The sequence below is a fragment of the Crocuta crocuta genome, unplaced genomic scaffold, assembly GCF_008692635.1.
Source record: "Crocuta crocuta isolate KB4526 unplaced genomic scaffold, BGI_CrCroc_1.0 scaffold118, whole genome shotgun sequence".
In the NCBI taxonomy this organism is placed as follows: domain Eukaryota; kingdom Metazoa; phylum Chordata; class Mammalia; order Carnivora; family Hyaenidae; genus Crocuta; species Crocuta crocuta.
The window spans coordinates 5,681,303-5,705,046 of record NW_027551558.1 but is presented as its reverse complement, the minus strand read 5'-3'; the positions used below and the strand labels follow the sequence as shown (position 1 = coordinate 5,705,046).

At 44.2% G+C, this 23,744-nt stretch overlaps 1 protein-coding gene across 1 annotated transcript in view; it reads right to left on the bottom strand.

Moving 5' to 3' along the window:
* TBC1D8 (TBC1 domain family member 8) overlaps window positions 1–18,840 on the bottom strand; it is a 78,491-nt gene extending 59,651 nt beyond the window's left edge. The window contains exons 1-2 of the mRNA XM_077749190.1: window positions 18,666–18,840; window positions 11,078–11,233 (exon numbers count right to left, since the gene is read on the bottom strand). Coding sequence (XP_077605316.1) covers window positions 11,078–11,233; window positions 18,666–18,840 — 331 coding nt within the window. The remainder of the gene's footprint in view (window positions 1–11,077; window positions 11,234–18,665) is intronic.
* Window positions 18,841–23,744: the final 4,904 nt, after the last annotated feature.

Sequence of the window (23,744 nt, the reverse complement as noted above, 5' to 3'; positions counted from 1 at the left end):
ACCTTTAGGAGGAAAAACACACCAAAGGCAAAGCCACTAAAGGATCTGATAAACTGGAAAAAGAGCTTTGTCACTTCATTTCTCAGATAAAGGAATAATATTCCTAATATAGAGACAGTGTCTAAAAATTAAGGGGAAGAAAAGAACCACCTAACAGAAAAAGAGATGATAATAACAAGGAGTTTCTGAAAACAGCCGTAAACATGAAAAACATTCAAGTTCCTCATAATAAGAAGACAGCAAATGAGAAGCATGCAGAGACACCTATGAGGCTGACAGAAAGCCACAGGTATGATTAGAGATCCAATGACAAATCTGGGAAAGCAGGTACTTTCATCCACTGCTGATGGTAATTTTTTTCCAACGGCACAAATCTAACGGAGGGAGGAGAATACAGTAATATCTAACAAAGCTTCATATTCATTTACTAGAGATGGGATTGCGAGATTGAAAGGGTGATCTAACCCAGTGATTCAGCAGTAGAAGTACAGAACTATTTGCCAGGTTACTCACTGAGACATTGCCACGGTCAGGGATGAAAACCCACAAGTGTCCTTCAGTAGAGAACAGGTTGAATAAACTATGGTACTTCTACAAAATGAAAGACAAAAGAAAGGAGAAGATAATCTCTGCTCTCTGATATGGAATGATTTCCAGGACCTGTCCCTAAGTGAACAAAGGCAAGGCTCAGAACACAGTATGTGTGACCTTTGTAAAAGGAGGGTGGGAGAATGTATGTATATTTGTAAAACAAAACAGTAGAAACCTAAGCCAGAAAAAAGAGAGGTTTCCTGATAGCAGAGGGAAGGAGCAGGGAGGGGACAGCAGTGAAAGCTTGGCTCCTTTCCACATATCTTGTTTATAAATTTTATAGGTTTGATTAAGGAATCATAAAAGTTTTCCTTTTTTTTTTTTTGAAAGTGAAATCAATAAAGGAAAAAACAATCCTTAATGTAAGTAAATTGACAGACTTATCAGGTTATTGAAATGATTACAGAGAAAATAGTTATTTTAAACAATGTTGACTATATATGCATCGTTAAATATATTTGAAGGCCAAACAGAGCTGCAAAAACTTAAATTTCATTTGGCACCCTTACTGTTAATATTGGTATTATTTAGAAATAATACATATGTGGATGTGTGACATAGATAATTTTGTGAGTATTGTTAGAAACCAAGATTTTCAATGATTAAGAGAGAAATATAAAATCAAAATTAAGTAATAACTATGTAGTTTTATAGCTCAATTAGAAAATTAATATGAACCCATATAATTGGGGCTCCTGGGTGGCTCAGTCGGTTAAGCACCCGACTCTTGATTTCGGCTCAGGTCATGATCTCACAGTTAATAGGTTTGAGCCCCGCATCAGGGTCCGCAATGACAGCGCAAGGCCTGCTTGGGATTCTCTCTCTACCCCTCTCTCTCGGCCCCTTCCCTGCTCACACTCTTTCTCTCTCACAAGATAAATAAATAAACTTAAAAAAAAATTTAATATGAACTCATATTTATGATATGAAATATGAACTCATGATTTATTTTCCTTTTTCATAACACAGTTCTCAGCTCATGCTTATTTGAAAAGCCTTAGAAGCAGTGACAACGCAGTGACAATGAAGGACCCCTACACCAGGCTGTGGTCCCTATGTACCCTTCTCCACTAAAAGGAATCGAGGGCTACTGGAGAAATGGCAGATCCGCCCAGGAAGCGGAAAATGCACGAGAGGAACCTTCAACATCTCACTGGCCAGAAAACAAAGAAGCACGCAAAGGTGACTGGGAGAAGGGCCACGTGGTGCTGAGAGCCACAGGAAAGGGCTCCAAGGGGCAGAGGAGCCTGACAAGCACAATGTGAGCATGACAAAGGACCACAATTAACGGACGCACACTGGATGTATGAAAACTCCTGGTGTTTAGCGTGCGCTGTACCACCCTCCCAACTTCCTGTGCTTTGAAAATTTTCATGATAAAATATGGGGAGTGAGGAGCACTTTAAACTTTAAAATGATACTAAAAAGGGAGAGGGTGGGAAGAAGGAAAAACCTGAAACAATTCACTGTCACCACCGCAGATCACCAGGGCACCCACTCTTCATGCTAACCAGAAGCAAATAAAGGGCCAACATCAGCATTCTCCTCCCCCTTTTCTGAATGTACTATGTCTCAGGGTGACCAAGTAACCCCCAGTTAAGGAGTTAAAGTTCTTCTACACAGTCCAGCTGAAGCTCACGGCTGTGAAAGCACAGACTGAATTATGGGGGTAGGAATCACCACTTTGTGACATATGGAGAAAAAGTTCATTGGGCAGGTGTCTATAACAGGGGAAACCACTAGTGAAAGGTTGATGGGGATGGAGGCGATAAAAAGAACCACCTGAACTCATTAGCTAGTCTAAGCATCACTAAGAGTAAGACATCCAGGGGATACATGCCTGCTGAGAGGACCTGGTATTAAAGAGGTGGAACCACCTATCAAGTATTAAGCTGTTGGGGGCATCTGGACGGCTCAGTTGGTTAATCAGTCCAACTAGATTTCAGCTCAAGTCATGATCTCAAGGTTGTGAGATGGAGCCCCGCATCGGCTCTGAACTGGGCAGGGAGCCTGTTTGAGATTCTATTCTCTCTCTCCCTCCGACCCTCTCCCCCACTCACACTTTCTCTCTTTAAAAAATTAAGTTCATTTAAAGACACTGAGCCTGAATTTAACTGAATGTTTCCAAGTACCCACTAGTCAGGGGGACATACAAGGAGGTGAACCATACAAAGAGAAGCGTAGGACCCAGGACATCCTACATAAAAGCTGACCCAATTTCTTCACTAAGTCAATGACTTGAGGGAAAAGCGGAGGGTGGGGGAGAGGAAATGGAGGATCTCCTGACTAAAGGAGACAAGAGACACAATCACCAAATGAGGTGTTCGGTCCTTGTTGAATGTGGATTAGAATCATCCAGACCTATGAAGGACTCTTTAAGCAGACAGGCAACCTTGGAACGGAGAGTCCCTATGACATCAGAGAGTCCCCATTAACTCCACAAGTTTAACGATGCCATTGGAGGGGCAAAAGAAGGGCCATAGATTCAGAGATCTCTACTAAAATACGCAGACGTGAAATACCAGTTTCTATGCTTCACAAAATACACATCGGGGGTGAGGGGAAGGCAGAGAATAAGAAATAAAGCCAAGTGGGGAAAACCATGACCCCAGTGCAGCCGTGTCCCAATCCCGACGCATGGGCCTGGAGGACGTAATTACACTGCCCTCAGTACTCTGGGGTATGTTCCAAAATCCTCACAATGAGAAACACTTTAAAAACTCTTCTTAACAAAAAAAAAATGTCATCAACTTGGATAAGCTGACCTCCACACCTGAGGAAGAGTATTTTGTAAAATCAGAAGTGAAAATAGAGCAAGAAAACATGAATTTTTTCAGTCAGGATCACTCTCATGCCAAGGCCACTCAGATACATCAGGTTCACAGTGCAGGTCTGAGAAACCAGGGCGACAGCAGGCCCTGAAGTGAGCCATCGGGGATGTAGACAGCTTCGATGGCGTGGAGAGTAGGGTGACCCCAGCAGACAACACACCCAGGCCAGCCAGACCTGAGGGAGAGGCAGCGCTCTGGGCACCACAGTGAGTCTGGAGGCTTCCGCTCCCAAGCTCTGCCTTCATTTTTGATCATTAAGGAATCATTTAATAAAAAACCATTTGCCAAAGTCATCTTATTTTGAAACCCATCGGCCTCGGTCAGTCTCCTCGCATCTACTAAAACAGAAGGCATGAAACCAGATGTCTGTGAAGATGCCCTCCCGGTGCTTTCCATGGTCCAGCAGGTCGTGCTCTGCACAGATGTCGGGCAATCTGTGAGATGCCAGAGAGAGAAGTCGGAGTCCCAGCTTCACAACTCTGAGATTTAATGCAGGTCATATTTATTCTGACATACGTCCAGCAACAAATAAGGACTTAGGTAAGGAGAGACTTCATGGGGAAGAATTATTTCAAGAGGAAGAAACGGGGCCTGTTGCAAGAGAGGGAGGGGGCTGTGGCTACCTGGGGAACGCAAGACTATGTGGTCTACAAGTATCTACTCGGGTTAAAAGCATGCATTTCTTTTTTTTTTTTATGTTTTATTTATTTCTGAGAGAGAGAGAGAGAGAGAGAGAGAGAGGCAGCATGAGCAGGGAAGGATCAGAGAGAGAGGGAGACACAGGATCTGAAGCAGGCTCCAGGCTGAGCTAGCTGTCAGCACAGAGCCCGACGCGGGGCTCAAACCCACGAGTCATGATATCATGGCCTGAGCAAAAGTCGGATGCTTAACTGACTGAGCCACCCAGGCGCCCCAAAAGCATGCATTTTTTTAAATAGGACTTTTGACCTTCAAATTTACCAAGTCTGAAAGTTACACTCAGGATTTTCCTGCTTTTAAAAATAATTATAATATGCAACATCCCTCGTTGACGAACATCTTCAGTGAGTTTAATTCTTTAAGCACAAAGCAAAATTATTTAAAACAGTAGAAGCCTGGTGACAGAAGCTCCCCAAAAGCAGTACTAGCCGTGGCATGCCTTGGCCATTTCCAAGTGTAAATCCTACATGGAAAATGCCAGCTAGTTATAATGAAGGAAATCCCAAGCAACTGAAAACAAATGTGACAACTCACATTGAGTGACCTCAGAGTGTGCACCCAGAAGAAAGTTCTTACTTTCCTCCTGCAGGGCTGCCTCCCGGCTTTTCCTTGAAGTGCACAGTGAGTTCTGTTCTTGAAAAAAGATCTGGCTGGCACTTCCTTTGCTGCCCTGGCACCAAGTTCACTGAGACACTAATCTGATCCACCCTGGAACATTTCCTCCCGTAATGAAATTCTCTCTCCAAAGACAAAGCAAACGGTGATGCAGAATACAAGAAACTAAAACGCCAGCCATGGTCAAGGGCAGAGATAAGAAATGACACATCAGAAAGAACACTTGGAGAGAACGTTCTAGAAGGGCCTGTGTCTGAGCCACCCAGAGAGCCCCTCCTGACGCAAGATGTGGCCCTGGCAAGTTACTAAGCAACTTAGGCCTGCTGCCTCCGTCTCCAAAGTCAGTAATCATACATACCTATACATTGTTAAAAAAGAACAAATAAGGAAAGCCTGTGAAAGGAAATCATTTTTTAAGCTGGAAAGCCTAACTCCTGTGATTCTCAATGTTTAAAAATATATGGCCACACATTTTTGTTACCAAAACTACCACAGCTTCCTTTAAGGACCTCGGAAATTTCAAAATCTTGTATTTTTTTTCATTTTCCAAGTTGAAAATATTAACTACGTTTTTTCAAACTACCCACTTAACTCCCTCTCAAGATGTAGGTATTCCTCTGCCCATCCAGGTGGGTATCTCCCTCTGGTCTGCTTGAAAATCTCTGAACTGATATAAGGTGTGTCATGGCATTGTCACACTCACCTACTAGCCTTTCCCCCATTTTCCTGCTCTCCCTCATTTCACTCAAAACCACGGGCCTAGACCTTGCTACGAAGGTGAAAACTGCACACAGCAATAGCACAGAAGAGTCACGTACTAACAGGAACATGAAATGATAAATCACTAACTCACAGCCTGGCATGGCCTGGACTTTTCAACTGCAGGATAAAGTATACCCTGTGACATCAGATGAGAAACCCCAACAAAGTCTCCTTGCTATTCCAGGGTCCCCAACAGTTCTTCAGGCTTAGGTGTCAATTCGGTCAGAAGCAGACCCATCCCAGGCTGGAGCCCTAGATCCCTCATCTCCTCCCCCTGCCTCTTCCCTCCTCTCCCAACCTGGACCAGAAATTGGCTCCCGGGAATTGACTCTCCTAGTTCCCCTCACCACGGCCTTGCTTCCCACTCATGCACCAATCACTATATCCAATTTCAAAGGGAAAGCAGACACGCATTGAAGGTTACTCAGTCATTTAAAAAAAAGGAAATTCTGACACCTGCTGCCACATGGATGAACCCTAAGGACACCATGCTAAATGAAATAAGCCAGTCATAAAACAACAAATACTATACTATTCCACTGACATGAGGCACCTAGAGTTGTCAAACTTGCAGAGACAGAAAGTAGAATGTAGGGTTGCCAGGGGCTGGGGGGCAGGGAAGAATGGGGAGGTCGTGCTTAATGGACAGAGTCTCAGCTTTGGAAGATGAAAAATTTCTGGAAACGGACAGTGGAGATGGTTGTACAACAATGTGAATGTACTTAACGCCACTGAACTGTGCGCTTAAAAATGGTGAAGATAGAGAACTTTAGGTTATCTGTTTTACCACAATAAAAAAAAAACTGCATGCTTGTTTTTCTTTTTGTTATTGTTGTTTTGAAGAAACCAAGATCCCTCTTTTGCAAGTTTTTCTACTGTTCAATGGTGCTGGTGGCTCATTACAGAGCTCCTGACCCTCCTCACCCAGCCACGAACTTCCTTGCCCTGGCTTTTCAGAAAGGGCCAAGAAGTCTTATTTGTGATTGCACGCCATCTCTCATTCCCCACGGACAGGATACTGACATGCTGAGCCCATCACCTTCTCTGAGGAACCAACTACTTATTCATACCTAACGCAGGAGTCCATACTTGACTGCTTCGCTTATTTGCACACCTACTATTTGCCGAATACAGGGCTCTATCTACCCTGGGCACTGAGGGGTTAGTGGTGAGCAGGACCCTGAGAAAACTTTTATTTTCATTAGAGAGGCAGGCAACAAAGAAAGCTGAGTGACAGCAGAGGTAAGTGCTGCAGGGAATCCACCGGCAGAGTGGGGGAGGCGGTTAGCAGGGGATGGTGTGGGGTCTCTCGAAGGGGGCATCTGAGCTCCAACCTGAAAGACATGGCATAGCCCTCCCCCTCTTCTAAACAAGTCCTCACCGCTCTCTCAACATGTGTCTTTTATCCGACGAGGCCAGCGAAGTCCACAAAACCTTGATATTCCTTGGTCCATGCAAGTTAAAAAAGAATAGTGACTTATTGCTTATGCCTTCTAACCACATTCATCTACAGATCTGCTGGCAACTAATATTGCTCACCCATGGAATGCTCTATCTAGCTCTTCCACCTCTGCTTAAAAGCAAATAGAAAAAAAAATTATTCTCCAAAGCTCTCCTATGTCTCCCCATCCTGCTGTGCAAACAGCCAAAATCCAATGAAGATATAAATCGTTCCTGCAGGCCACTCTTCCTGTCCCTGCCCACGTCCTGGTGCCACCCAGGCCCTTCCTACAGTTCTTGTTTGTGCTTTATCTGAGCCTTAAAATCCTGGGCAGGGATCCTTTCTCAGTGCTCAAGACACAATAAAATATTAAATATGGTGAGTCAATATCACAGTGCAGGATGCCCACATAACTCCCAGAAGAGGCCTAAGTATCTAAATCAATACCACAAGCCCAAGACACAAATACCCTCCCTGCTCTCTCCTCCCTAACCCAAGAAAAGCAGCCCTGGAAAGAACCGCAGCTTACACAGGGGACCTTCTGTGGGCAATACAGCTCGAGAACATGAAGCATCTGTATGCCTGCCATGGGTCAGGTCCAAAGCAAATACTCAGCCAAGTGGAAACTAAAAAAAGCAGATCCTGGCTCAAGAGAANCAGTTTTCCAGTGTATGTACAGAAGGCCTTAGAAAGGACATCCCCCTGACACAATGTGCTCGTCAAGGGCCTTGCCAGCTCTTGCTTTCCTCATCCTCGGGCCCGCTATACCTGCCACTGCCAGGTTGCTCTCTGTATTCCCCCAGGGCCCGGTAATGCCAGGTGGGGGGAACCCCTCACGCACTCCCCAAGGAACCCGGACACCACGCACATGTCTGGTACGTGGCAGTCACCCAACATGTCACATGAATGGACTTTGAGGATGAAGAAGTACCCTGAAATAATATTTAAGTGTATGGATGTTCATGTAAGTTTTTAAAATACTGAAACATCAGAATCAATGAAGTATCTAACGAAGGACTGGATGAGTAAAGTTGAGTGCTGTGCCGCCATCAACTCACTGTGGTCTGAAAATGCTCCCCAATGGCTTCTGTAGGCCTCCCAGGTACAGAGATTCAGGAACTGAGCAGGACTCCATAGACTCCCCAGAAGCCAATCTAGTGAGAAGACCACACTCTAGACATTCCCAGCAAAAGCCTAAATGCAGAGAGCAAGACCAACTCTTTGGCCTGGGGTAGAGTGAGGGGAGAGAGATCAAAAGGAAACCAGAGAAAGGCAGAAAGCCCTGCTGCCTCACATCACACATCCAGCCCAGCAGCACACCCGTCCTCTCTGCTATGTCCCCTAAACACCAGTCAGAAAGTCACGCAACACTGGTATAAATAACAGTGTCAGTCTTAGATAACCATGTCCAAGCATGAGCACGTCCAGGGAGGCAGAGAACAGCACAGCAACCAAGCCAACATCTGACAGCAAAAGAGCATCAACAGATGAACAGAAGGTGTTCAAAAGACAGAGACTGTGTCCTAGAAAAAATGGAACCCTCAAGGAAGGAAGGGAAATTCTCACAAATGCTTCATGCTCCAAGACAGTAAGAACGTGAATTCAGTAAAACAAGAACGTGAAGATGAGATGATGAAATTACACATGAAAGACAGAGCAGACACCTAAGAAAATCCTGATCAAAAACAACATAGCAAGGGGCACTTGGGTGACTCAGTCAGCTAAGCATCCAACTTCGGCTCAGGTCATGATCTCACGGGTTGTGGGTTCGAGCCCTCCATCAGGCTCTGTGCTGACAGCTCAGGCCTGGAGCCTGCTTCGGACTCTGTGTCTTCCTCTCTCTCTGCTCCTCCCTCACTCATATTCATCCTCCCTCCCTCCCGCCAACCCCCCCTCAAAAATAAACACTTAAAATTTTTTTTAAAAAAAACAGCAAACGGAGGAAGTTAAGCAAAGTGTGGGATCCAGGGCACAATTATTAACTTGGAGGAAAGGATTATGAACAGTACAGAGGATGCAAGTTGAAAAGACAAATCAAGAAAACCAGGAATGAAAAGCAGACAACAGCTCTCTAACATAAAGGATCTTTGAGGCAGGGATTCCAATAAATGAAACATAAAACACATCTTCAAAAATACATATACAGAACAAAAAAATGTCCTGAAATGATTAAAGAAATCAATCTATATATTTTTTTAATGTTTTTATTTTTGAGAGAAGGAGCATGGGCAGGAGAGGAGGAGAGAGAAAGGGAGACAAAGAATCTGAAGCAGGCTCCTGGCTATGAGCTGTCAGCACAGAGCCCGATGCTGGGCTCAAACTCACGAACCGTGAGATCATAACCTGAGCTGAAGTCAGATGCTCAACTGACTAAGCCACCCAGGTGCCCTTCAATCTACATACTGAAAGAGCACATCAAGTTCCAGAAAAATGTAACAGAATGTACTCAAGGCAGTAATGGATCACAACTAAGTTGCTAAACTACTTAACTTCAAGGATACACACAGTTAAAAGTGCAAAGTAGCACATCACCTACAAGGGGATAAAAAGGAGAGGGGGAAAAAAAAAGCCAGCCTAAGACTTCTCCCATTGCCTCTTTAAATACAGGAAGACCCTGGAGCAATTGTCACTATACTCTGGATGGCCAGAGACTATCATACCCAGCCAAGGTGTCATTCAAGTCCAAAGGCAAGGGACAGGCACTTACAAATGTGAGACCTAACTGGGGGGAGAAAACTGTCATCTAGTTAATCAAGAGATGAACCAAAATTAAAGAGTCTATATTAGGAAAGCCCTACCTGAGTAAAAGCATTAGATCAATTTAAATAGAGGACAGAGCCAAAGAATGATGGACAGCATGATGGCGGAATGAAAATTACAACGTCAAGTTAATAATAACACATTTTTAAATGAGAGACTGGAGAGGAAGAGGGGGTGCATAAAAAGGCTGGCATCCTGTCCTCCAGGCTGAGGAGTCAACAGGCACGGTCAGAGTTGTAACACTGCTCTAAAAAGCTGCAATCCTACTCCTGTGACACTTTCACAAATCTCTTCCCTTAACCTTAGATGAACCTTTTAGAAAATAAGCTCTCACGTTAAGGAAACATTTTTGAAGTTTCTCTGGTTTTACTTCAGCTTCCTGTTTACTGAAAGCAAGTAAAACCATAACACTTTTATTATGAAGCAGCACTGTCAGGTAGGTTGCATTTTTACAAAGGTACCTCTGACCATCTCCAAAACGAGTGTTGTACCTGTCCTAAGTGCAGTATCAAGTGCTCTCGATGAGGTGAACCCAGTGTGGCCAGAGGTTACCTTGGGTGGCTAGGATGTGGGGCGAGAGACGTTTTCTTCTTTGAACTTGTCAAGGGTTCATGGAGTATATTGAACATGCATGGCTTTTATCATTTGAAACCAAAACTAGAAGCTTCTACGTGTATCAGCACATGTACTCAGAAGAGTGATCAGCACTGATAAAGGGGTACAGAAGATTTCTTTTCCTTCTCTCTTACCCATTTAATTTCCGGAAGGTGAACGTTTATGACTTGTGCGGTTAAAAAAAGACACATCTTGCTTCAGTTTTTTAATAGAAGGGGCTTCTCGGATGTAACGATTGATCCCCAGCCCCAGAGGTGCTGGAGTGGCAAGCAGAGCATTAGACGGTGCAGGAGGACTGAAATACCAGAAAGACAGGGGAGGGAGACTGCAAAATTCCCACGGGGTGCAGCAGTCCGGTGATGCAGCACAAACGTGGAACAAGGGGGTGAAGACTCCCCTAAGTCAGACCCAGCCCTCAGACGCTTCCGCTGCTCCCCATACCATTATAATAGGTGCATACACCCAGGAAGGCGTTCGTTATGTCAGAAACAAGATTCAGGAGAAAAGGGCTCCACTCATATTCAATGATATACAGCACCCCCTGGAACAGCACACCACGCAAAAAGCCTGGCATGCCCAAGCTTGTAGCTTTTATGTGCTTTTGATAGGTGGAAAAAAGAAAAAAAGAAAGAAAGAAAGAAAAAGGAGCTCATAAAAGCAGATGAGTTTCTAAAAGGAGTTACCTTCAAGCTTCACCAACATGCAGATACTCAGCATGCTTAGACCTTAAGGTTTGGAATATTCCAACCGGAACAAAACTCACCAGTGGCTATGGCCCAGTAAACGTCTGATCCACTCAGTAACTCACCACATGCTATGGGAGAATAAACCTGGGACCCAGGCACTTGAAGCAGAATTCGAAATGGAGCGACCCGTGCATTGGAATCCAGCACTGCATCCAGAGCACCTACCAGGCGACCTTCAAAAGAAAAAAAGAAAGTGCACCACTGAGCATGGAGACTGACCAGCTGCCCACTCCCTGCAAGACAAGGCAGTCTGCTTTGTGTCTAGACTTCACACCAGTAACCAGCAGGCTCGTGTCCAGTTCTTCAACTCACCTCACAAGAGCCTGAGCTCCAGGAGGCCCAGGGCTCTGGCTGCCTAGTACCACTCACCCGGCAGCTGAAACAGGGCCCAACGTTAACAGGCACTCGGTACAGATTTGCAGAATCCAACGACCACAGGAACAAGGGGCCCTGGACAAATCACCTAACCTAGCTAAGTGTTTCTTTCCTCAGCATCTCACTTACAGAGGCAACAGGACTCTGTAAATAAAGAGCTGGGGATCTGGACTCAGAATGTCTGACCCAAGTCTTGGATCCTCAACTTGTAAGCTGTGTGACCTTGGGCGAGTTACTTAACCTCTCTGTGCCTTGGTCTCATTTGTATAATGGAAAAATCATGATATATCTACCTCATAGGGTAAGTGTGAGAATTAATGTATGCAACATTCAAAGTTCTTAGACTATTTATTGTCTGGCTATAAGAACTACCATTGCTCTCATATCATATCCTCAAAGGTAAGAGAATCATCTCTGCCCACTCTAAAAGTGGACTGTGAGAAGCAAATAAAATATTGAAGTCCTTCACGGACCAGAGAGTATACAAAGTAAAGGTCTATCATTCTGTTCGTGAATCACAGCAAACACACACGCACACCCACACACCAGGGGGCAGACGATTCTGTATTGTCCCATTCCTCGTACAAGTGTTTGCCAAGCTTCTGCACTGTAAAGCTACTCCTTTTTCCCTTTGCAATTAACAAGTATTCTATGAAGTTCTTTGGAACTATATTCCTCCTTAAATTTAACTTACTTATTTCTATCAGTATGGTTTCGTGTTTCCCTACCCTATCCAATATAGCACTGCGATCATTTTGATTGTTCACGTCTTTGACCTGGCCGGTGGGTGCCCCTTCAAACTGGTTTCTGTGTCCTTTGGACATGTTCCCATTATTCTACTTTCTGGCAAATATTCCAAGTTCGTCCTGTACTCTTCCTGCTCTAGCCCTGGAATCAGCCATTTCTCCAGGAAGCCCTGGTTCATTTAGTGAAGAATGGTATTTAAAAGCCAAGATCTGGGAGCCGGGTACACTTATTGCTCTGGGGGTGCTTGCTCCCAAAACCTTTCAGTGGACAGAGCTTGGGACTGTACACATACGTATGTATATGCGTATAAGTATGGGTATATATTTATATATGTATACACACATGTACTCATTGACATTTTCATTTTTATACTGATTATATACATAAAAAACTGAGTTCACACCAACACCTCCAAGTACGATCCAATACCAGTGTTGTGATCCAATACCAGGGTCATTCCAGTTTCTTTCCATATTTCTTTCCAACTCTTCAGCAACACAGGAACTCGGCTTTCATTATTCTTAATATATTTACTTATCTGATCAATTCTATCCCCTTTCTGACAGATGCCTTCTGCCCCCTATCTAGGCTCCAAATGACCATCCACCCCACGCATACAATCACCCTGATCTGTCCCAATTAATGGCTTTAGGGAAAGAAGGAAGGGGGCATGAATTTTTATAGCAATTATTCCTTAAGCTACTCAGTATTTTTGCCTTATTGGTTTGTTTGGACAGAGAGAGAGAACACACACATGCATGAGCCAGGGAGAGGGACGGAGGATGAGAGAGAATCTTAAGCAAGCTCCATGCTCAGCACAGAGCCCAGAGTGGGGCTTGATCCTGTGACCCTGGTATCATGACCTAAGCTGAAATTAAGAGTCGGATGCTCAATGGACTGAGCCACCCAGGCGCCCCTCACTGGTTTGTTCTTGACTTAACATGTAATTGAGGGGGCCTGAAAGCTGTCAGCTGAATACAGGAGCTGCTGCTTTAACACAGAACTTGCACATCTGCTTAGGGGAGCTCTGGGATCAAAAGCACAGGTGGGGAGCACCTGGGTGGCTCAGTAACTTAAGCGACTCTTGAGGACTCTTGATCTTGGCTCAGGTCATGATCTCATGGCTTATAAGTTCGTGACCCACAATGGGCTCTCCACTGGTGGCACGGAGTCTGCTTGGGATTCTGTATTTCCCTCTCTCTGCCCTTTCCCCACTTGTACTCTTTCTCTCGCGTGCACAAAATAAATTTAAAAATAAAACTTTTAAAAAAGCAAGGGGAAAAATAGTGGGGGAGAGGGAGGGAGGCAAACCATGGTGGGGAGGGGAAGGGGGATGGGCATGGAGAAGGGCACTTGTGGGGATGAACACTGGGTGTTATATGGGAACCAACTTGACAATAAACTATTAAAAAAAAAAAGCACAGGCAGGAAGGCGAGGGACAGGTCAAGTTAAAGTTACATTTGTGTAAGATTGATAAAACAGTTTTGCCTGTCAAGGCTTGGAGGCGGTGAGTGATAGGGAAGCAGAGACTAGAAAGGTGCTAAAAACCCCACCCATCCCACACGCAGACCCAGTACTTCCCAATTTAAGAGATCTGTTGTAGAAGCCCTATCTAGTTTGCTAGTAAGAAGAACCTGAGCAACAAAAGAAGGACGTGAGAAGGGAGGGCAATAGCCTGGTGTCGCCATAACACAGAAGCGGAAGCCTTTCTGATTGGAAACAGTGCTCTTTTCTTCTTCTTCAAGACTCAAGAGCTTTTGTGATGGTCAGGATGTTTTATACCAACACAACCAACCTGGCGGGGAGGCGGGGAGGATGACAAGGAAGCGACTTCTAGTTTCAGCTCCACCACGTAAGGAATTTGAAGTCCTCACTCCCATCCTAACAAGGAGCTGAACAAATCTGAACATCCGTGGCTTTTCTGGGACCCTTCAGAGACCGAAGGGCCCAGGACAAAATCATAACCCAGAAATCCAGAGAGAGGAGGCAATCCAGTCACAGGCCCAGATCTGTTCACCTGAAGCAGAAGCCGCTGGGGCCATAAACTGACAGGAACACTTAGATGGCAGTTTTGACAAATTGCTGGGGGGCTGAATGTGGACTAGCAGGAGAGTAAGAAACTCCTGATGGCCACAGTCTTAGGTTTTACCTGTACAGGTTTCACTACCAGGAACCCCACTCAGTTCTCGCTCTGAAGAGCCAGGAAAAACCTCTCATGGTCTCCCGGAACATTCCCCGTAACACAGGCCTGCTCTCTGGTGAGGGGTGGAGACTTTCCAGAACCTTATCCCAGCTGGGGGAGGGGCGTTTCTCTGACTCCAGCTCCCTTCAGCCTTCTGGTCTCACCTGGTGAATGGGGAGGGGTCAGGGTAAGAGAGGCCTCCAAGAAACACTGTCCAGAGCACATCCCAGGGACATAGACCCACTGAAAGACCAAGAATCTTTGATAAGATTTACAGGGCGCTTGTTCTCACCATACTTTACCACCACATCAGCAGATTCTGACATAATGACACTTGGGAAGGACTGAAAGACTCTCAGACTCCATGTGAGGAGTTCAAGTTCTTGGATTTTTTTAAATGTCTTTAAGTAAGCTCTAAGCCCAGTGCGCACCTTGAACTCACAACTCTGAGATCAAAAGTTGCATGCTCTGCCAACTGAGCCAGCCAGGTGTCATGGAGTTTGTTCTTAAAGAAGCCCAAAGACAATGAGAGAAACCAAGGCAAGGACACCTGAGTAATCTGAAAACCTTGGGCATCTGTAGCTACACCAAGAAGTCCAAGACAACCCAAGTCCTAGACAGAATAACATAAAACTCACACTAAAGAACTATTTCTTCAGTTCTTGTTACTCCTTATATTATGTCTGGCTTTCAAACAAAAAATTACAAAGAATGCTGAAAGGCAAGAAAACACAGTCTAAAGAGACAAAGCAAACATCAGAATGAGGCTCATGTGTGACACAGAAAACATACTTGACCAGTACTATCAGAACTATCAAAGTCTATTAAAAACCAGGGAGGTCTGAGAAACAGTCACAGCCAAGATGACAACTAAATGTGAGATGTATTCTGAAAGAGATTCTGGAGTACAAAAAAGGCCAGCAAAATCTGAATAAAACACAGATTTTAGGAGGGGGAGGCGCCTGGGTGGCTCAGTCAGTTAAGAGTCCAAGTTCGGCTCAGGTTATGATCTTGTGGTTTGTGGGTTTGAGCCCCGCATCGGGTTCTGTGCTGACAGCTCAGAACCTGTTTCAGATTCTTGTGCCTCTCTCTCTGCCCTTCCCCAACTCGCGCTCTGTCTCTGTCTCAAAATAAACATTAAAAATGAAATTTTCTTTTAAAAACACGGACTTTAGTTAACAATCACTGTCCATTTTCTACCACTGCTGTGACAAGTTAGCACAAACACAATAGCTTAAAAGAAGGCAAATTTATTATGTTACCATTCCATAGGTCAGAAGTCTGATATAGATCTCACTGAGCTAAAGTCAAGGTGTCAACAACCTCCTTTCTGGAGCCTCAAGGTGAGAACCCCTTTGCTTGTGTTTTCTTTTCTTTTCTTTTCTTTTTTTTTATTGTTTTATTTATTTCTAGGATAGAGAGAGAGAGAGACCGCATGAGCAGGAGAGGGTCAGAGAGAGAGGGAGGCACAGACTGAAACAGGCTCCAGGCTCTGAGCCGGCAGTCAGCACAGAGCCCGATGCGGGGCTCGAACCCAAGAACCGCGAGATCATGACCTAAGCGAAAGTCGGATGCTCAACCGACTAAGCCACCCAGGCACCCCTTTTTGCTTGTGTTTTCTAGCTCCCACACTTAGCTCTTGGCCCCCTCCTCCATCTTCAAAGCCAGCAACACCAAGATGACACCCTCGTCCAGTTTTAAAAAACCGTTGTGATCACATTGGGCCCCCCTAGATAATCTGAGTGCATCTCCTTATATTCAGGTCCCCTGACTAGCAACCCAATGAATTCTGTCTACACCCTTTAATTCCCACACCATGGAACCTAACACCATAATCCATCAGATATCAGTTCATTCGTTGTAACAAATACACCACACTAATATGTCAATAGGAGAAACTGGATGTAGGGTATATGAGAACTCCCTATACTACCTTCACAATGTTTCTATAAATCAAACTGTTCTAAAAAATAAAGTTTAGGGTTTTTTTTTTTTTGAAGTGACAAGGGGAGTGAGGTCCGCCAGTGTCCGCCTGCAGACAAGGGCCGCCCCACTCCACGCCTGAGCAAATGCAGACTACCCCTGCAGGAACCTCAGGGGCGGGCAGCGGCTCTGAATCCGGGGTACACCAGAGCGAGCACTCGGGGTGGAACCAACCAAAGCATGAACACAAAAGCAGCAGATGAGGGTCCAAGATGGCAGAGAGGATGCACGAGTGGGAGACAGACCAGTGAGAGTCCTCAGCAGGAAAACCAAAATGAGAAATGAAAAATCGAAAGAAAAATGCATCCTGAAATTTCTGCTGAATGGTGAAGGAAAATGGTTAGCGTGGCAAAGAAATCATTCAAAGTCATTAGAAAACAGGGTATGGTGTCCACAAATTTCACACAGGTCAAAGACAGAAATATATACACACATACATATCTATAGGGCAAATATACGGCAAAATGTTTACACACAGCTCCTAACAACAGAGTATGCAGCCCTACTTATTTTTTTATAAGGAAGCTGAAGATAACTCACATGGATGGCTCTGAGGCCGTATTTATTTGCCAGACTCAGGCTCATTAGAAAGAAAAAAACCTGAAGTCTATTTTCTCATGAATTTTCATGGCCACCTTTGGAGGGAGGGGTGAAGTGGCTAGGCTCTGAGCAGTGAGGACGACTGGCCCTCCCCAGCTCGAGCTCCAAAGCTGGCCCCCTCTTCCCCTGCTCTAGGGCTGTTTAAAGACAGGGGGCTCTGGGGGGCTCAGTCAGTTAAGTGTCAGACTTCGGCTCAGGTCATGATCTCACGGTTCCTGAGTTTGAGCCCCACATCTGGCTTTCTGCTGTCAGCGCAGAACCTGCTTGGGATCTTCCTGTCCCCATCTCTCTCGGGCCCCTCTCCCACTCATTCTTTCCCTCTCTCTCCGCCCCTCTCCCACTTATTATTCTCTCTCTCTCAAAAATAAACATTAAAAACAGTTAAAGACAGGCTAACAATTATTTTCAGAAATGCTCCACCACCCACAAACCTACACTTCTAACTACGCTCAGACTGACTTTGCTCTCCCAAGCCCCGCCTGGCTGAGTTGTAGCTCTGTCTCTAGGAACAAATCCCCGCACACGCAGGGCAGCTTGCGGGGAGCATTCTGGTCTGCCTTCTGTGGCAGCTCCATATGGCCTGTCTGGCTCTACAGGAAAACCCTCCTGGCGGCACAGTGAGTGCAACACTCCTATTTTTAGGCTATTAGAATAACAACTCTGGCTGAGATAGATGTCGAGTGACAAGTTTTATAATGAGGGCCCAAAAGGGGCCTATGAATAATTTGCTTCTAGGTGATAATGCTACAAATCTTTCCTTCTGGCTGGATTTCATGCACATGGGTGGTACCGAGTTTAAGACAAAATGGCAGCTACTGACATCAAACAAACAAGGACACTTGGAGAAGCCTTGCCACTGCCTCCTGGTTTATATAACCTCTGTGTTGGGCCTGGGACTTAACCACAGGCAGCAGTGACAAACTGCTCTGCTCTCACTAGTAACAGCACCCTTGCATAGTAAAACCCATTAAAAACAGCAACACCCAGCCCCCATGGAAAGCACTCTAAGTTTAAAAAAAAAAAAAACAGAAAACAGTCTTAGGTTTTACCCCCTGCACTGAAATAAGCAGGTCTCCCTAATGGCTTTGGGCTTAGAATAGACCTCAGCAGCCCCGTGACCAAAAACAAAATTCTTTTACTCCAGTAAAGAGCTTCTCATCATTATACCCAAGCCGTTGATGTGACGGCACACCCACAGTGCAGCACAGCTCAACACCATAATCCACAGTTGGGAAACTAATTTGGTCTCGAGCTCTGTCTTCACATTAGGGCTGTTTGGTTTGGCTGCTATGGCTGTTTTGGAGACTTAGGGTAAAAAGCAAATAAAGAACCAGAATAATGGAAAAAAACTTTTACTTGGGAAAAGTAATAAATAACGTAAAAGATCACATGAAGCCCTTCTTTCTAGGCTTGAAAAGAGAAGATAAACATTGGGGATATTTGCATTTCTGATGAGAAGGCTCTACCTATTCAAAGTAAAATTCATAACCCAAATTACCAGACTCCGACTTTTTTCTACAAAGCATTTTATATAATTCAATATACCTCTCAGTGTGAGTCCCTTATGATTCCCACAAATCTCCACGAAACCAGGAGATGATGGTGCTATTTTCAGAGTGCAGTCAATTGGTGGGCAAAGCCACAGGGTAACTGACTCACACGGGAAGCTCGGGTGCCGGCCACCTGATGAGCTCATCTTTGTAACGAAATGCCTAACACAGCAGCTGCATGCCCATCATGGTGACAGGCTGGGCCTGCCAAATCCACAACATGAGCCTGAGGAAGTGTGGGTCCAGAGAGGAGAGTTTCAAGGGCACCACAAGTGAGGGATTCTGGCCCCGGTTCTCGAGAACGGGACAGGCAGCCACTAGGCCCTCAACTGCACGCTGCATCCCGGTTACACAGGGACAAGGACAGCCACACAATGACCCTACACTTTGTCAGGAAACCAAGAGAGGACGGTGCATACAGTGGGTAGCTCTGCTCAGCCAAGAAGAGTTACAAGTGCAGACCGTTAGGTCTTGTTCATTCTGGAATTAAGGGAGAATGAATTCTTTCTGCCTTCACTCAAAAGCTGTGAAAATTCTTCATTGGGAACAGTTTCTGTTTTCCAAAATGAAAAGAGTCCTTGGTGATGACTGCACAACAATGTGAACTGTACACTTAATACCACTGAGCTGTACACTTAAAAACAGTCGAGATGGTCAACTTTACATTATGTGTATTTTACCACAATTTTTAAAAAGCATGTTAANGGTGTTATATGGAAACCAACTTGACAATAAGCTATTTGTAAAAAAAAATAAAAATAAAAATGAAAATAAAAATAAAAAAATAAAAAGCATATTAATTCGAATGGTCAGAAAGGTCCACAGTTGGGCTCCTAAAGTAAATATAAAAATGACTTTTCCTAACTCCATTCCCCAAGTGACGAATCATAAATGCATTTGAACATAAATACGCTCTGGGTCCACACTGCTGAACCCTGACACGTTCTTCTAGTGGCTCCATAAATAATCCTTGGATGGGAACCAAGCTGCCTGCTTTGGCTCAGACCGAACATAAGGATCCTGTCATGGTGAACCTCCAAGCAGGGTGATGTAATGCTTGAAGTGCCTGACAACAAGAATCCTACACAAAACACCATCATGACAGCCGGTTCCAAACACAGTGACTGCCCTGCCTTAACAGACACATGTTACCGTGGATATAATGAACACTGTCTTGAAAACTCTCCAGCATTTCCATCTGCTTGACCATCCATATATCTGGTCTTCAGGCATGATGATTATGTAAAGCAATTACGATTAAATTCTTACAGTGCAGGGATGAGTCAAGGCTATAAAAGGAAAGGTAAGGGGTACAGTAACCAAGAAGTTGACTTTAAGGCCTGATACCATCTCCAGATGAAACATCAGCTGCCAGGGGCACCCAGAATGGATGGGGATGGTCACCAGCTCCGCCTCTACTGCCAAGCCCAGCACAGTCTGGGATTGCCCACAGCTCTTCCCTGGACACTAACATGTCACTTTTGGCCCCTCCCAATGGCTACGAAATGGGACCCAAGTGCTCTGGGACCACGCGCTCACCATCCTGATGGATCTAGCCCCATGCTTACCTGCCCTTCCCATTCTGCTCAGCGCTTTCCAGATACTGGTCACCTTTTTTTAAAGTACAAAATGGTATACATAATATATGAGTTCAAAGTAGGCACCTATGAAACCATCACCATAATCTATGCCATAAACCATAAATTTATGTCCATCACCTCCAAAAGCTTCCTCCCATCCTCTCATAATCATTAATACAGAACATTGTGATAAGACCATTTAACATAAGCCCTACCCTCTTAGCAAATATTTAAGTGCACAATATTGTTAACTACAGGCATTATGCTGAATAGTGGACCTCTAGGACACGCTCATCTTGTGTAACTGAAACTCTGTACCCTTTGACTAATTCCTCCCCATTCTCCCCTCCCTCTAGCCCCTAACAACCACCCTTCCATTCTCTGCTCCCATGCATTTCACTATTTTAGACTCACCACAAAAGTGGTATGATATAGAATTTGTCTTTCTGTGACTGGCTTATTTCACTTCACAAAATGTCCTTGAGTCATCCACACTGTTGAAATGGCAGGATTCCCTTCTCTTTGAAGGTACTCATTTTAATTCTGAAACCTCCTCTCTTAGATTCCAGGAACCCCTAACCAGTGAAGACTAGAACGATGCATCTCCTAACCCAAGAAGCCTAGAAAAACAAGTCACAGGAGTGCCTGGGTGTTTCAGTCAGTTGGGAATCCGACTCGATTTCTGCACAGGTCATGATCTCACAGTTCGTGAGATAGAGCCCCAAGTCTGGCTTTGCACTGACAGTGCGGAGACTGCTTGAGATTCTCTCCCTCTCTCTCTGCCCCTCCCACTCTGTCTCTCAATAAATAAATAAATAAACTTTAAAGAAAAAATTCACAAAATTATTTTATACTGACCCTGGTGTATTCAAATGTAACAGAAGCAACTATATGACCCTGGCAGTTTCTCCTTCCTCAAAAGAACCAAAATCCTTTGACAAAACATCTCTGAACTCTCTATTTTGTTGAGAAACTATCTGCTTGGGCCAAAGTCCTTAAACAACCTGGTGCACTTGGGTACCTGCGGACTTTAACAGCAGACTTCCTGTTTGTGACGTAATCGTTTATCACTTTTGACATCCCATGTTTTAACAAGCCCAACCGGTATTGCCTGTACTCCCAAAATCGCATTAAGAGAACCAGTTATAAAGATTATCTTTTCCCAAAATCTTTCTAAAATAATAAAGTTCAGTCTCAATTTGCCCTTCTAAAGCAGCCTGTGTTTTTTTTCTTGATTACAAAATAAATATATTTTTATTGGAAGACATTTTGGGAAATATATAAAACCACAAAGAAGAACGTTTATTTCACACCTTGCCCCTTGACAATAACCCTTGGTACATGTCCCTATGGCCTTTTTTCTAACTAGTCACAGATGAAGACTATTCCGTTCCCACATTGAGGATTTTGAAGAAAGGAAGTAAAAAACAAGGCTGAGCATGAAGTTCAAAGAACTGTCCCTTCCTGCTCAGAGGCAGTTGCCGAAAGGCTGTTAAACTTGTTCAACAAGACTCACATGTGGTGCGCAAACCAGTTTACCAGCCAAATTTCATTAACTACAGCCGGCTGCCTAACAGCACCTTATGCTGTTACAGTCACAACCACCTTGCCAACCTCTTTTTGTTTAATGGCCCTGTACATAATTAAAGGCAGGAAATGGAGCTTCGGGGCATTCAAGGATCACAGAAAAATAAATAAATAAGGCAAGGCAATAGTACCTCCTTTGCAGAATGGAAATCAATGTGAAAGTCAAAAGGGTCAGTGAAGCAAGACATTACCACAGACTCAAGTTCAGAATGAAAGACAGTACACTTCACTGGATTCCAGCTCCTCACATGGAAAGAGCCCCCTGGGAGCCTGTAAAACTGCAAACAAGTCTTAAAAGGGATGAGTCTGCCTGTTTCATCAAGCTTACCAAGTTACATGTATTTCAATACAGCAACTCACGTGCAATTTTTAAGACACTTTTAGTGAATACCTACTGTGTGTCCGACACACTTAAGCTTGATTAATCCTTCCCCTGAGGTATTCTTATCATTTTTAAAGTGCAGCTAGTGAGGCCACAGTGGCTTCTGTTCATCTTGAGAGTATGCAGATATACCAAAAGAGGTCAAGCTTTAGCACACCAGTGTTTGGTACAATTGTTTACAATACCCTTTACTACCTTTGCAATAAAGCCCATACTTTTGACTTTGGTTTCAACATTTCTGTCCTTGATAACAAGTCTTTTTAGGTATCAAATTATACCTAATTTGCTATAACTGTTAGATGTTTACAACCTACAGAGGTTTCTTATTTTATAAATAAATACATAAACACAACACACACACATTTTTTTTTTAAAGTAGGCTTCATGATCAGCATGGAGCCCAGCATGGAGTCCAACATGGAGCCCAACGCAGAGCCCAATGCGGGGCTTGAACTCACCACCCTGAAATCAAGACCTGGGCCAGAAACTTGATTGACTGAGCTACCAGAAGTTTCTTACTTTAGATGCACATATGAGGGGTTACAAGAGAAAGGCAGGGATCCTTTATCCGTTCCCAACACCCGGTGTACCTGGCCCCTGGTATGCCTTTAATAAATATTTGCTTAACAAATCCTCTGAATAAAATAAAATCAAAGAACACATTTCTTTAAAAGTTTGCCTGAAAGAAATTATTTTTCCGTAAGCTACAAGTAGCTGGAGTTTTGCTCCCTGTGGATTCTGATCTTAAAATCCGATTACTCAAAGTCTGCCATCTGTCACGCTCTTTCAGAGACTTGCAACATATCAACAATTGCATGGTTCTGTTACAGAACTCCTCTAATCAATCTTACCTCAAAGTAGGCAGGAGGTAAGTGTTTCAGTAACTCAGTTTATCTCAGGGATTAAATAGATTTTCTTATTTTTTGTTTTGTTTTGTTGTTAGAAGAAAGCACGCGGCACACAAGTCCCAGCCTGTACTAAATACATACTCTGCTTAGCTCTTCCTTCTTTAGGGTCAAACAGATGGGAATTTAACCATTAATTCAGGAAAGGCAGGAAAAAAACAGGAAAACAGGGCAAGCTAGAGAGTAAGGAGAATATCCTATATCCCCAAGGACAGGTATTCCATCCCATGGAAATAAGGAAGTGAGATTTACTCCCATGGCTCATGCTCTGCCTTCCCCATCAGGAGACGCTACTATAGACCTAGTCTGTAACAAGCTGCCAGTCAGCACATCTCACAGAGCCTGTTGCCATCTTCAGGTCCTAAGAAAGCCTTGGACCAGGGCTTAGCCATATGCGGGTCATGATAGTGTCCACAGCAGAATGAGGGAAGAAAGGGACAGCAAATAAAATGACAGCTTGCCCCTATCTCTATAGCCATCACACATCATGGTAACAGTGGTCTCCTAACCCTTTAGAAAACATTTCTTTCTGAACCCAAGATGCATGTCTACCAATGTCCATGGGGAGAAAACCTGTGGGAAAAAGCAAAGTTGGAGCCAGTAATTAGGGGGAAAAAATCTAATAAAGTTAAATTTTAATAAGATGGAATAGAAAAGCCTTAGCAGCTGCAATTTACTCTCTCAGACTCATGGACAACGTTTTACTGCAGGAGTTTTCTACTGGGAATTCTAATATTTAAATCCGTCCAAAGCCCTCCTCACTTAGGAAAAGCTGCAGCAGGCTTCAAGACC